This window comes from Mirounga angustirostris, unplaced genomic scaffold (genome assembly GCF_029215605.1).
Source record: "Mirounga angustirostris isolate CCGP_5_RB_7025 unplaced genomic scaffold, mMirAng1.0.hap1 SCAF_3, whole genome shotgun sequence".
Classification (NCBI taxonomy): Eukaryota; Metazoa; Chordata; class Mammalia; order Carnivora; family Phocidae; genus Mirounga; species Mirounga angustirostris.
This window is the reverse complement of record NW_026991711.1, coordinates 81,092,118-81,107,471: the sequence shown is the minus strand read 5'-3', so window position 1 is coordinate 81,107,471 and position 15,354 is coordinate 81,092,118. Positions and strand designations below refer to the sequence as shown.

The 15,354-nt window shown below is 53.3% G+C and overlaps 1 protein-coding gene across 1 annotated transcript; it reads left to right on the top strand.

The window, feature by feature from the left end:
• The first annotated feature begins 8,146 nt into the window (after positions 1–8,146).
• Positions 8,147–14,970, top strand: LOC135363794 (ral guanine nucleotide dissociation stimulator-like). Its single transcript, XM_064585812.1, has 5 exons — positions 8,147–8,260; positions 11,668–11,778; positions 12,943–13,133; positions 13,739–13,798; positions 14,673–14,970. Exons 1-5 carry the CDS (start codon positions 8,147–8,149, stop codon positions 14,968–14,970), a joined length of 774 nt encoding a protein of 257 aa, XP_064441882.1.
• The last annotated feature ends 384 nt before the right edge of the window (positions 14,971–15,354 follow it).

Below are 15,354 nucleotides of genomic sequence, written 5' to 3'. Positions count from 1 at the left end.
AACCACAGGTGTTGGTGAGGATATGGAGAAAGGGGAACCCTCTTGCACTGTCGACGGGAATGCAAATTGGTGCAGCTACTCTGGAAAGCAGTATGGAAGTTCCTCAAAAAGTTAAAAATAGAACTACCCTAGGATCCAGCAATTGCACTACTAGGTATTGAGCCAAAGGATACAAAAATACAGATTCAAAGGGGTACATGCACCCCGATATTTACAGCAGCATTATCAACAATAGCCAAACTATGGCGAGAGCCCAAATGTCCATTGACTGATGAATGGATAAAGAAGATGTCCTACACACACACACACACACACACACACACACACAGACAGACACACACACTGGAATATTACTCAGCCATCAAAAAAGAATGAAATCTTGCCATTTGCAATGATGTGGTTGGAGCTAGAGTGTATTATGCTAAGTGAAATGAGTCAGTCAGAGAAGACAAATTCCATATGATCTCACTCATATGTGGAATTTAAGAAAGAAAGCAGATGAACATATGATAAGGGGGGAAAAGGGGAAAGAGGGAGATAAGCCATAACTGACTCTTAATGATAGAGAACACACTGAGGGTTGATGGAAGGATGGAGGGGGACAGGCTAGATGGGTGATGGGTATTAAAGAGGGCACTTGTGATGAGCACTGGGTGTTGTATGTAAGTGATGAATCACTGAATTCTACCCCAGAAACCAATATTGTATTGCATGTTAACTAAGTAAAATTTAAATAAAAAATGAGATGGTGCAGGCTTGTAGACCCCTTGCAGGCCAGGGTCATTTGAGGACTGCACTGAGGTTAAGGTCGGCCAGGCAGGCCTAGGCCAGGAGGAGAAAATGTTCTCTTCCCCTTACCTCCTGTTGCAAGGCCTAAATGCCTGGATCAGCAGGAAGTGGCTCTTGCCTAGCTTAAAGTGTATCTCTCTAAACAGAAGTGTTCTTTCTAAAGATAAAGAACATGTTGTCTCCAAAGGAAGGATGGCTAAGAGAATTCTTTATTCTGCAAGCATAAGCAGGATGTATTTTGTTCTTATTGCATTTCGTGTATATTTCACTTCACAGATGTTGGCTTGATACATTGTTATGTTTATCTGATCTCTGCGAGTATATAGCTATGTGAGAAATAAACGGCAGTATGCAGTTGCAAGTGCTGCCTTTGCTCTGCATCCCCTGTGTCCTGGTGATTTCGTAGACCCTTACCCAGGGACCCCAACGCACTAGACGTTGACAAAAAAAGAAAAATTTAATTTAAAAAATCACAATAAAAAGCAAATTGGAAAAAAAAAAAAACTAGCTACCAAAACTTGGAAATCGAAATAAAAAATACAATTCCATTTATAATAGCATCCAAAACCATGAAATACTTGGGGTAAGTTTAACAAATTGTGTAGGTCCTGTACACTAAGAACTGTAACACTTTGCCAAGATCATACATAGCAGGAAGAGAGCTGGTACTTGAACCATCCTCTGATGCTTATGCTCCTCACCACTCTGCATACTTCTTTCCTTCTGTGTTGCTTCCATTTCACTCTCCACAAGCCATGTGGGTTGTGTCTGGGGCCCAGGGGCAGGTATCCCCTCAGAGACCCTTGGGCTTCCAGGGGGTCAGGCCAATCAGAGCCCTCTCCTAGCCCACCTGGTGTCATCAGGTCCTACTCCATTCTCACCTACGTGTAGGGCAGGGTTGGCAGCTGAGGACTCTGTCTATGAAAAAGTAGCCCAGAAGGCAGAAGACACAGGCAGCGTATTTCACGCTTGGCTCTTGCCCGAGCAGGTAACACTGAGAGACAACAGGGAAACACGAGGTGAGAGGGCAGGTAGGTCCTTAATAACACCTGTACCTGGAGGCTGCTGAGAGTTGGGATCTTGGCTCAGGGGCTTACTTTGCCAAGTGTCTTTACAGATCCCTTCACCTTTCTCCCCCTCCAACTTCCTCTGTAAAGGAAAATCACCACCAACACTGCCTCCATTTGTTATGGTGAGGTGGAATTAATTCCTGTGATCCATAGGGCTTCATGGTTAAGGGGAGGTGCTCACCTACTTCTTGTCTAACTCTTGGTGGATGCCGCAGCGCCCGCACTAACCTTCTTGAGCTGTAGCTGTTGAGAGGGCACAGCTCTGAAGAATGGCAAGCTCTGAGGGGACAGAGGTCTGCCCGACCCTTGTCCTCTACCCAGTGCTGCACACAGTAGGTACCTGGTGACACCTACTAAGTGAATGACTGAGTCACGAGGTGGCTGCTGTGGGCATTTGCACCACAGCGCCATAGTTTCTATCTTAACTGCATGTCACATGGGAACAGTAACTCTGAACCTCCCAGCACTTCACAGGTATCATCTCATTTGATCCCCACAGTAGGAGTGGGTTATCCTTGCTTCTGCATTGAACTGGCTGAGCAAGTTCCCGGGCACTGGGACAGAAGTGAGCAGGGAGTATTGGCTGTCTCCCCAAGGGGAGCATCTCTACCTTACTTTTTACACACTTGCTCCTGATCTTGAGAAGTTTAACCTCTTCTGAGGACTTTTTTCTTTTTAAGATTTTATTTATTTATTTGACAGGGAGAGACAGCGAGAGAGGGAACACAAGCAGGGGGAGTGGGAGAGGGAGAAGCAGGCTTCCCACTGAGCAGGGAGCCCGATGCGGGGCTCGATCCCAGAACCCTGGGATCATGACCTGAGCCGAAGGCAGACGCTTACCGACCGAGGCACCCGGGGGCCCCATCTTCTGGGGACTTCTTGACAATCGCCATGGCCCCTCTCACAGAAACAGTTGAGGTAGGAGCTGCCCTTCCCCCAGGATCACCTGGCAGTCCTCGCTTTCTGGGAATCCTGGAGGCCCGCTGCCGATTCCAGGGGGGCACGGCTGCTGAGCTGTCATGCCGCTGAGGCAGCTGCAAAAGCCAAAGGCAGCTGAGGAACCTAGGAGAGGCCCTGCGGGCCTGGGGGCCAGATCCGTTCGAGGCTGTTACCCTCTGGCCTGAGGAGGAGCTGCAAGCAGCCAGAGCTGCCAATAGTGAGTGTGGCAAGGTCATACCATGAGATGGCCAGCCCCACTTCCCAGGTGAGGATTTGCCAGGTCACAGGACAGGGGAGAAGCAGTGCCTGTCGAGAGCCCAGATCTGGCACCCACACTCCACCTGGGCTGAGACTGAGATCAGAGGTCCAGAGACAGTGTCCTGGGCAGGCTCTGGGGGATCAACCACCAGGCTCTTGGGCTTATGCCCCTGGGAGCTCATCACACTCAGGGCCACCATGGAAGGGACGTGTACAGGATCCCTTTCCTCTAGAGAGCAGGCAGCTCCCACCTCCCCGAAACTTTTGCCCTGCTGCATTGCCCTTCCTGCCCTTTCCCTCCTCTCTTCCTGAGGCACAAGGGTGTCTGCTCCTTACTGAAAGCCCTTGGGGCACTGCAGGCAGCTCCCAGCCATGGAGTGGTGGCCTGGCCGGCAGGCGACAAAACACAAGTAGCACTGGGCCCCATTGTGGAGACAGAGGGCAGCAGTCCCTGTGGAGAGCAAAGGAGAGGATCAGCAGGCTTGGTGTGAGGGCACTGCTCCCCTTTTGTCTCTAGAGAGCCCCTCTGCTCTGGACCTTCTGCTGTGATGATGTTACTTCAGCAAAAGCTTGCAATGACCCATAAACTGTCATAACAAATGGGTCTTCACTGAGGACATGGGGCACAATGACTGGTGCTGAGGATGATGGTTCTTTTAGATACGGCCAGCCTAAGACATGGGAACAGGAAAGCACAGGTGGAACAGGGCCACAGATTGGCTTAGAGCTCCCCCAGCCAAGGCCCCAGAAAGCTGACACTGTGAGGAAGACTCATGGCTTTGTTGTTACCGTTGCCTCCTCGAATGTCAGGTGCTTGGTGTGCCCCGCAACCAGCATCATAGAATAATAGAACTGACATTTCATCTGGTCAACCCTCTCATTTTACATGTGGGGAAGTGGGGACTCAGGTCACATGACTGTCCAGAGTGACCCCGAGGCCTTGGTGGAAGGACTGGCATGGGGGGCGGGGTATGGCAGGGCTCCTGTCTGGGCCTCCCTCGCAGTTCATGAGGCCTGATGTGGGGCCCCTCTTTGTGCTCTTATGCCCACCCCCACACCTGAAAACTGCTGCTCTGAAGACCCAAGGAAGAGCTGCCTGAGCTTTGCCTCAAAAGTGCTCAGCAAATTCTTGTGGGCAACCCTAAGAAGCTCCAGGTTCTTGAAGGGAAGCCGCAGGCTTTGTGGTCAGACAGACCTGGCTCAGATCTCAGCTCTTCCACCTACTACCAGTTAGCAACTTCTGTCCACCTCAATTTTATTATATTATACTCGGACATGAAACCTACCTCAGACGATTGTGAACAATAAATGAAAAAGATCATGTATACATTATATATATATATATATATATGACATATATATTTGATATATATGACTTATATATTTAATATGTATATATTTATATATGCTATAAGATTATATAAGATGTATGTATTTTTCATTTGATAAAGCCAACTACAAGTACTTGCTTCACACGAGGCCCAGAGAGGCAGACATCTCCCAAAGAGAAATTAATACCCATTAGGGCATACAAAACCACTCAGGCTGCATGTAATTCCAGGGCTCAAGAGAAGGGGCAGAGTAGAAGGATGAGGGGACCAGAGAGGGAGTGATCCCTGAGAACCTAGGGATGAAAAGGCTGTGTACAGAAGGCAGCCTCACTTAGGTGAGGGAGAGAGTGAAAGCATGGAGATGGAGGGAGGGGACACACACACACACACACACACACAAGTGCAGGTTAGAGAAACCCAGAAGAGGAAGGCCAGTGGTGTGTGCCTTCCACCCTTCCTTTAGGGCACTGACCCAGCAGTGATGAAGGCCATGGGCTGGGTTCATACCTGGACCTGACACTTATCTATAGTGTGCCCTTGACCAAGTGGTTTACTCTCTCTGAACCCCAGTATCCTCATCTGAAAAGCTAGTGTTAGTCGTATAGGTCCCAACACACAGCATGAGCCCAGATGTCATGAGCATTATTTCACCGATCTTGCCATTGACTCACCTGCACTGAGGGCGCCTAGCAGAAGGGCCAGGGCCATCCAGAGCCCAGGCTGCAGCATGCTGGAGCAGTGACAGGGAAAGCCTGGGGCCAGAGAGTGTGCCGGATCCCTGGCCTGTCCAGGCTAGAGCATGTGACCTACATTGCTGTAACCTGGCCCTCTGCAGCTGCCTTGGACCAGACCCAGTACACCCCCCACTACAGTCCCCTGGGAAACGTGGCCTCCCTGAGAGCATCGGAGGAAGACAGACAGGATGTTTTCTTTGTTCAGCTCTCCTGTCCTTCCAGATGACAGCTGAGAAGAGCCAGACTGCCAGGCTCTGGTGCCCTTACCAGCTGCGGGATCCTACAAATAACTTAGTCTTCTTCTGTCTCAATTTCTCATCTTTAAAACTGAGGCAGCCAGAGCACCTACCTCCTGGGATTGTGGGAGAGCTAAAGGAGTTTCAGGCATCCTCAGAGCAGTGCCTGCATACACATGCTCAGCATCATTCCTAATTCATGGTTTAATTTGCTGAGCACGTATTGAGAGCTCACAGTTTGTCTGGCAGCATACAAAGGGCAGAGGAGTGAAAATCCTGGCTCATGTCCTTAGGGTTTAGCTTAAAGGCTATGAGATTAGCCCACAGGGAGCAATTCTAAACCCAATCATCCATAAACCAGTTAGCACTATGTGGCCTAACGTGGGCCAGATTTCATTTGTTTTTCTCAGGAGCTCTGAGAGAGATGGAATCTTTGTGCGTGTGGTGGGAACAGTGACTTGCTTGAGGTGGTCCACTGGGTTAAGTGACAGAAGCTGGTCTGTGTGGGCCAAAGCCCATGCCAAGTCAGCCCTCTGCCCATGGTGAAGTCTGTGGTTCTCATGACCCCAGGGGACCACCTGGACATGGCCTTTATTTACCCAGAGTTGGCCCCTCCAAGGGGCTGGGACACCAGTGACTGGGTGGTGGGGGCTGGAGCTCTGCAGCTTGGGTTTTGCTCTTGGAGGATGCTTCTCAGGTCTAAAGTGTTATGAGGTCAGTGATGTTGGTGGGTGTGATGTGGACTGTAATTAAAGCCATCAGATTTGAGAGGGACTCAGAGCCCTCCATGCCCTGGATATGCCCACCTGTCCCACCTCTGTTGTATGACCCTCCCTCATCCCTGTGCCCAGTCACAAGGCCATCTTTCTGTTCTTAAGGACCATTTCAGATTTCTGTTTAAGTGTTACCTCCTCCCCGTCTATCCAATCACTCTCCTGCCCTGTTTTTTTTTTTTAAATTTTATTTGTTTGTTTGTTTGTTTATTTATTTATTTATGCACGGAGGCTGATGTGGAGCTTGATCTCATGACCCTGAGATCATGACCTGAGCTGAAATCAAGAGTAAGATGCTTAACCAATTGAGCCACCCAGGAGCCCCTCACACTGCCCTGTTTTAATTCTCTGATTTGCACTTAGTGCCATTGGTATTTATCTTATTTGTTTGTTCACAGATTGTTGGTGTCTCCTCAGCAAACTCTAAGGCCATGAGAGCAGGGACCTGGTTGGTCTCTTCCTCTGTGGTCTTGGTGTCCAGCACAGTGCCTGGCATGTAGTGGGTACTTTGTAAGTCCTTGAGAAGGGGCGAAGGATTGAGAGGTGCCCCTGCTCAGCATCTCTGTTAACTGCAGAAGTGGTTAAGTGGTGGTGATGGGGATCCTAGGGCCCCTTTTCTCTCCAGCTTGCCCCACAGGCAGCCCCTGAGGCTCCCTGTACAAACTGAAGAGCACAAAGAGCACAGTTTAAGAACTACTAATCTGGTTCAACTTCCTCATTTTCTGAAGGGTAAAGGCACAGAGAGGTGAGAAAATGGGCCCAGTGAGATGCAGGCTTAGAAGAAAGCTGAGTCCCCTGACCTTGACCTGAGGCTCTTTCTACTGCCCTCAATCACAAACCCAGATGGGTGCTGCCCACATTCATCTTAAATCAACTATGTGGTCTGGGGCTACCTTTGGGTCAGCTGTACCCATACCTGCCCCAGTCTCCAGTTCCCAGAGAGAAGCCTGATATAAGCCCCAATCCCAGTCTTCTTCAGGAATGTACTCTAAAAGGCATCCTGGGTGAAGAATAAGGCTGCAAGGCCCCCCAGAAGACCCAGTCTCTGCCCAGGTGATCAGTGTGGCCCTGTCTGCTGTATGTGCCAAGTTGACTTTTCTCAAAGGAACCGCAGGGCATCCATTTCCTTCTACTTTGTGAAAAATTCCTGGGAACTTGTGTAATCTTCTTTTATTAAAGAGAAGAATTACCACTTAAAACTCAGTCAGCATAGTGCAAAGAGAAGCCAAGTTACATCTGCCAAGGTGTGAACACCTGGGGGGCATGTGTGTGTGTTTGGGGGGGGGGTTCACCAAAGAGCAAAGCTCTAAGAGAACAAAAAACCCAACCAGCTTTCCCATCAAAACCTCAAAGATATGGAGCTTTTCAGGCTCCTCTTCTGAAACTCAGACCTGGCCTATCACTCAGGCCTCTCCCAGATTCCAGAGAAGGGCAGCTGGGGCTGTGGGCAGCCAGCCAACTGTATCTTCAAATTCCCTTTTAATCTCTCTCAGTTGCCAGCTTCATTTAATGAAATCTGGCTCCCATTCCACACATAGGGAGAAAAGTAGAAAACTTCTGGCAGATTTTCTGGGATGGATGACTTTTTGTTCTGGTAACTGCTCTGTTGACTCCAGAACTTCTGAACTTGGTGAACCTAGGAAGCAGCAGCCCAGCTTCTTTCTGTGTTCCTGGTAGGTGGGCCCTGATGCCAGAGGGGGACAGTGAAGATAGAAGGACCTTGACTGTTTCAGGTCACAGTGCCATGATGATGATGGTGATAAGTACCTGATAGTAATGGTGATGGAGATAGTGATGATAGTGATGATGATGGTGGTGAGGGTGGGGATGATGATGGTGATGGTGATGATGATGGTGATGATGATGATGATGGTGGTGGTGATGATGATGGTGATGGTGATGATGATGGTGATGATGATGATGATGGTGATGATGATGATGATGGTGATGATGATGGTGGTGGTGGTGATGATGGTGATGGTGATGATGATGGTGGTGGTGGTGGTGGTGGTGGTGATGATGATGATGATGGTGGTGGTGGTGGTGGTGGTGATGTTGGTGATGGTGGTGGTGGTGGTGATGCTGCTGCAGGCCATGGGGACAGGGATCTGGGACTACTCACTGCTCCCGGCCCAACCACAGTCGATGAAGTCTTGCTCTGCGTGGCCCAAGCTGTTCCCTCCACAGGCCCTCACCAGTCACCCCCTGGCCTCCTCACCCCAGCATCTCTCTTGTTCTACTTCCCCCTCTGCCTCTCCCCCCTACTTCTTCTCTTTCCTCTCTCATAAATAAATAAAATCCCCCCGAAAAGTAAAAGATTGAGCATGAGGATGAAGGTGGACATTTTGAGCCTTTTAGACCTGGCTAGGAACACTCTCCTGTATGTATATCTTTGTCACCTTCCCCCTTGTGCTCATGGCTACAGAGGTACATGACCTCCCAGGGAGGGAGAAGGCCCACGGTGCAGGGACTCTGGGGTCCTGAGTGACCACAGGAAGGCGTTCCATCTCCCATCTGAACAGCCACTCAGCGCTGTCATGTGGGGGAATCCATGGTGACATGCTACCGAACTTGGGGAGATACTTGGTAATTCAGCATAACGAAATATACCTGCTAAATGTTGAAATCACCAAGTTAACCTCAATAGTTATCAGCCTAGTAGCTTTAAAAATGACCAAAGGGGCACCTGGCTTCCTCAGTCAGTGGGACACGTGGCGCTGGATCTCGGGGTGGTGAGTTTGAGCCCCACATCGAACACAGAGTTTACTGAAAACACAAAACAAAAGGAAAAAAGCCCTTCCAAAGGGCCCAAATCAATTAGGCTCCAACAATTGAGCTGGTCGGTGGTGGGATGGATCCTCTGGCCTGTTCATCAGCCGCTGTGCCCTGAGCACTCAGATGAGGCAGGTGCTTCTCAGCCACCCGGGTTCTCCCTCTAGGAGCTCAGGGTCTAGAGAGAAGATGGACAAACATGAATGAAAAACGTGAATGAAAAGAGCAGTTGCTCCATAGGAAGAGAGCAGGGGCGACAGCTGGGTCCCGAGCTCCGGCAGGTGAGGGGTCTGACAAGGCCGTGCTCAGGTGACATTGAGATTTCCTGAGGCAGGCCAAGGAGACACCCCAGCACAAATCCAAGTATATGCAGCCAGCAGAGGGCACCACGCTGCAGAGGAGTGGAGGCCCAAGTTGATGTTGCCAGAGTGGAGGTTAGAAAGGAGGCCAGGGTGGCTGGAGGAAGCTGAGGAGGAGAGCAGAGAGGGAGAGGAGGAGGGGCAGGGCCTGGGGCAGGTGGACAGTCTCAGCGCCCTGCTCCTAGTGCTGGGTCACACCACATCTCCCCACAATCGGTGGCTTCGCCCACAAACACTCACTGGGGCACAGTCTCCGGGGATCAGGACCCCAGCAGTGCTCAGCTGGGGGCTCCTACCAGAGCCTCTCAGGAGGTTGGGGCTGTTGACAACACCAAGGCAGGACCTGCTTCACTTAGAACCCGAGCTCACTTAGGGGTGTTGGCAGGATTCAGTCCATCTCGAAGGCCTGAGTTCTTCTGTCTGTTGTTGGCCCTCGGTGCTAGGCCACGTGCACATGCCTGTGTCATGGTTCCACATAGGGGCTTGTTCCCCAGTGTGGGGATCTGAGAGAACACGGGTCAGGGTCAGCACGGGGCCGGGCACGGAGCTTTTCTAACCGAATCTCGGAAGGGGCTTTGGGTCGTGTTGCCATGTTCTGTGGAATGGAAGTGAATCACTACGTCCAGATCACACTCCAGGGGAGGGGGTTACACAAGGATGTGTACACAGGAGTTGGGGATCGGCGGGAGCCACTGAGGGGAGAAGGGGAAGACCCCTGCCGGGTCAGTGCCTTGCCCAGAATCAAGGACTTGTAGGAAGGCTGGACCAGGCACGAACCCAGATCTTTGAATGTCCTCAAAGTTGGGGCCCTGGATGCACCTCAGCATTCAGTGGGGGCTCTGGAAAAGGTCGTGTTGAAGTAAGTGGCTACAGACATGGAGATGGTGTGGGGGTGAGGGTGAGCATTGATATCCTACAGGAGGCATTCCAGCACATTCTTGTCTGAGGAGGAGCCAGGTCACGGCAACCCACGGAGTGGCCCCCCATCCACATCACACCCATTGGAAAGGAGGTAATGGCTCGCAGCACAGGACAGGCAGACTCTAGGGGTAAGGGTGGATTCTGACCTTCAAGGGCCAAGGCTCCACCGCCTTCTTTAGGGTTTGCTCTGGAAATTAGGAAGCCTAAGATCTTGGGAAGCTATTGCCCATCCCTCTGTCGGAGGGGCTGCCCTCTTCTGGGTCTCCAGAGTGTGAGCCCTGGTGTACACACGTGCACAACATGCTGAGCGTCCACCTGCTCACACGCACACACGCGCACACACACACACACACACACACACACCAGTAGGGACTGTGGGGTGGAATCTGACCAGTAGCGGACTCAGAGAAGGTGAGAAGAGGAAGAAAATGTGGTTGGAGGTATTTCCTACATGGGACACCACTCCTCCAGTTTCATAGATATCATCCCACATATGCCTGGGACGTCTGGAGGAAGTCCGTGCTGGAATACTGTGCACTGGACAGACCAGGCACAGACCATCCCTGACAAGCACAGTGGCTTAGGCAGGGTCAGACCAGGTAAGAGTGGAGAGTTGTGTCTGACGCCGGGTGTGTTTCCAAGCTGGGGCCCTGGCTGCACCCAGACCTTGCCTGTGGGCTGTGGTGAGGGGTGCACTGTGTCACTGGGCACAGATGTGGCCTTGCATGCAGACCGGGGATGAGCAGCCGGCAGCCCAGAGCAGTGTTGGTGGGGGTGTCAATCCAGGAGTGGACCCAGGTAGGGGATCCCAGGCAGTGAAGTCACTTCCTTGACCACAGACCCCAACAGAACTTGGAAGCCCCGTGACCAGGCACCCACATTCTACTGTAGTCCCGTATCAGGGTCACTTGACTGGAGACATCCGATCGTGAAAGATGTTCTCTTGTTGCTTGCCTACTTCCTGGGGCTCTGGCTTCCAGAAACCCCAGGGTAAGGGCTTTTTCACCTGCTGCAGACATTGGCTCAAGGCTCGCCCCCGTTGCCTCAGGGCGTTTGGCACGAGGGGCCATAAGGTAATACAGAGAAGGCCGGGCCAGGCCAAGCCACCTCCCTGAGCCACCCCAGGGCAGCCCCATCCCCTCCTCTTGACTTTCTGGGAAGGAGGGATGTGTGGGGAGGTCCTGCCCCTGGGCTGGAGGACGTCACAGGGCAGCGGATGCCCTGGCGGTGCCTTCATGTTCACACCGACGTCATGGTGGATGGGGGTGGGGGGGGCGGGCGATGAGGATCCCTGAGGGCCTCTCACCTGTGCCAGAGTGAATCCAAGGCCCTGAGGCTGTGTCACGTTTCTCTCCGCGGTGGAGGGCTGTGCATCCTGTGGTGTGGTGTGTGTGTGGAGTGGAGTCCCTGGGTCCGAGGCCCAGCAAAGGTAGCCGCACAGGGCTCTGAGGCCTCGTGCCTGGCTGCCTGGCACTGTCTCGACAGAGCTCCCGACAGGAGACGGGGCAGGAGCTGGACGATGAGGGCCTCCGCGCTCCCTCCGTGAAGGACAGGAAGGTGCCCCGCACTGGCAACAGAGTCCAGCGCTGGCTCAGGGTGAGTGCAGGTGCTGGGCTGACCCAACCCCCAGGGCCCCGATGCAGCAAAAGGGCCTCAGGTCCCAGAAGCCAGCCTGCTAATGCCCTGGGCTCCCTCCCACAGTCCTGCTCCATCTGAATCTGCATCCTCATCTCCTCCCCAAACTTGCCCTCAGGGCCCTGCCCCTGCCTGGGCCAGATGCACCATCATTGTCCACGTATTTGTAGGAATATCAGAAAAGAGACTTGAAACCATGTCTCATCCCATTCAGCTAGAATCGTCTTGCACTGTGCTATGCATTTTGCTAACTAGTCCTCCGGGTGTCCCCTTTGGCCTAACAGTCCTTCCCCATCTTCTCCAATCTTGCACATGATCATGGTGAGTTGGGAGAGTTTTCCCCAAAGGGACATGGGGCTCATGGTACTGTGTCTCCTGCTTTGCCCTTTGGTTGTGAAAATCCACATCCCTGGGGCCCCTACAGAGTCAGGGGCAGGGGCCTCATTGTACAACATTCCAGAAGGCCAGTCGGTTACCACAGCCACTGAGGCCTTGACTGATGCAGGGCTTTGATGGGACTCCCCTCTGTGGCCAACTCACAGTGCTGCACTAAACATCCTACATGCCCTACTATCCTGAGCCCTCTCACCTAAGAAAATGTGTCTGTGCTCTCATGTCAAGAATGGGGTATGTTGTCAGAGATCACGGGATCGGTGCCGTTCATGCGGGGAGGTGGTGTCCATACTCAGCTAACAAGCTGACCTGACATAAAACATGTTCCGACATCATCGACTTCAATTCCTTGTATGGATGCCAAGGACCTTTTTTCTTTTTCCTGAAAGACTTACTGATTGGTCGATTGATTGATTGATTTGAGGGAGAGGCAGTGGGAGAGGGGGAGAAGCAGAGGAGAGACAGAATCCTCAAGCAGACTCTGCCCCTAAGTACGGAGCCCTACGAGGAGCTCGATCTCAAGACATTGAGATCGTGACTGAGCCAAAACCAAGAGTCTTAGGATTAACCCAATGAACCACCCAGGCACCTCATTGTTTTTTCTACTATGGGCCCTCTTGTCCCACCTGTTGCCATAAGTCATTGAGATCTTGGGGATTTGGTCTGCGCTCCCACCCCCAACCCTCCTGGTGGCTACAGAGCTGAGTGCATGTCTCCTCCGTTTCACCTCAGGGTAAAAACGGCTCAGCCACAGAGAAGAATGAGACCCGCGAGCTCTGGACCAACCAGGCTGACCTGCTGGAGATGCCAATACCACCTGGTGCCCGCCTTCGTAGGCAGAGACCTCAGCCACATCTCCACATTCCTAGGCACGTACACAGCTTTTGCCACCACCCCGAGGTGCTGGACCTCTTCTTTACAACGTGAGCACCCTGCCCCTCCACAGCCCAGTGAGATCTGGCCACCGCCTGGTTGTGAGTCTTGGGAATGTCACCAAACTTCCTCGAGCCTCGCTTTGCTCCTCTGACTGGGGCAGACTTATTATAGGGACTCGGTGGTGTCCTTTAGGGAAAGTACACCTGGGGGCCTGGGCCTGCAGAAAGGCCTGCTAGAGGGGCTGTGGTTGTGCTCATTTATCATTGTCCTGCTCCTCACGAGGAATCCTCTGCCTCATCCCTCACTGTCACTATGGTCTCGAGCTGGGCTGTTTTGCCATTTGAAAGGGAGAATTGAGACTCCCTCTGGGGTCCGTGTCCTGGGTGAAACCAGAGCAGGGATGCCTGGGGCTGAGCAGGGGGCCCAGGCCCACTCAGATATCTGGGATGGGGTGGTTGGGGCCCTTCCATTCATCAAGCATTCAGGAAGCCCCACTCAGTGCAGGCACTTCCCTAGATGCTGACTGACCCCTGCACAGAGCAGACAGCGCCCCAGGGCTCCAGACTAGTCGGGGGTCAGACAGTGACGCTAGACATGATGAGAAGTGGCGTCCACAGGACATTTCATGTGGTGCCCCTCTGGCCTCCTCTAGATATGGGGGCATTCCCTCTACTTCGGATGAGCTCGGCGGAGGCCTGGAGCAGCGGAACATGTGAGTGAGCTTCGGCTACTGCAGGAGGGAATTCCCTCCCCAGGAGGGCAGCGAGGGGACTGTGAGATGGGGGGCTGCTGGGCCCTCATCCCACACATCTGCGGCTCCTGTTTTAGGAATCTGGGAAAAAGGGGAGCTGTGGGTGGGCTGTGGGCACTGTGGGAGAGCAGAGGGGGCTGGAGGACAGCTTCAGCCCCTAAGAGAGTCAATGCCCATCCCTGCCCCCTCCCAGCCCTGTCTCTACCCCACTCCCGGGACCCACAACAAGGAGTGTGGGGCCATGACACTCAGCGATCTGGTGGAACCTGGACACTGGGTGCTCAGCAGGTGCTCAGGAGACCCAGTGAGAGCTCAGGGACAGACGTCCCCCACCCTGTGGGAGATGAGTGTGAGTGGAAAGAGACCCACTCATGGCACCTAGTGAATGAGGCAGCATTAGGCACCGGAGGTAAAGCTGGAGGTATTGGGAGGGTCCTGGGAAGGCCTGGCACGAGACAGAGTCCCTTTGCTCCCTCCTTGGCTGGATATTCACAGAGCAGTGATGTGTGCAGTGAGGGCAATGAACAGGCCCGACACCGCCCCTCCCTGGCCACATGCAGTTGAATCCAAGTGGCAAGTGGGCAAGGACACAGACTGACGAGTGTGCCCGGACTCCCCCAACAAGGACAGAAATGGCCACACCATTGATCAAGGGCTCCCCCTCACAAAGGCTTTTGGCAGCCTGTCCTCTGTGACCAGGCCTGTGTCAGACAGTCCTTCCAGATCACAGGTGGACAAGGAGTAGGCCCGGTCTCTGACATTCAGGGGTTCCCTGGGACATCTGTGTGGGAGGGTGCTTTGTCCTCTGACTCCCTGCCTACCTGTCTGTCCCCAGGGCCATCTCCTCCATCCTGGGCACATGGCTGGACCAATATCGCCAGGATTTTTTCCAGCCCCCAGACTTTCCCTGCCTGAACGTGCTGCTCAAGTACATGGGCCTCCATATGCCAGGCTCGGACCTGGAACGCCGTGCCCAGCGTCTGCTGTCACAGCTGCAAAGCCTGGAGCCCCCGGAGCCAGAGGCTGGGGGTGAGGAGGGCCGGGGGTGCCTGGCGAGGGCCCGTGGAGGGGACCGGGCGGGCCACGCAGAGCAAGCCTCCATAGAGTGCGGTTGGGCCGGGAGCAGTGCGTAGTCCCAGATCCCTGTCCCCATGGCCTGCCGTCCGGGGAGACCTCCCAGGGATCGGATCCTGGCCTCAGACAGCACTGAGCGGGGGGAAAAGTTTCCTTCACTTAGGAGGGACGTGGGAAGCCCATCAGGCCGACGATACTTTCTCTTCTTGGAGCTACAGCCCCGGCCCCGGAGCGAGATCCGGAAGGAGCGCAAGAACTGGGCCCAGCTCCCGCTGTGGCCCCTGCTGTCGCCTCAGAGCCCCCGCGGGCCGAGCCCGTCCCTGCTGCGGGGGCTCAGCCACTAGGGAGAGCAGGGGCGCAGGTGCTAGTCAGAGCGCTCGTTCACGCTCCTCCGCTGGAAGAGCCACCCGCACCGATGCCCGACGCGGAGGTCGAGCAGGGTC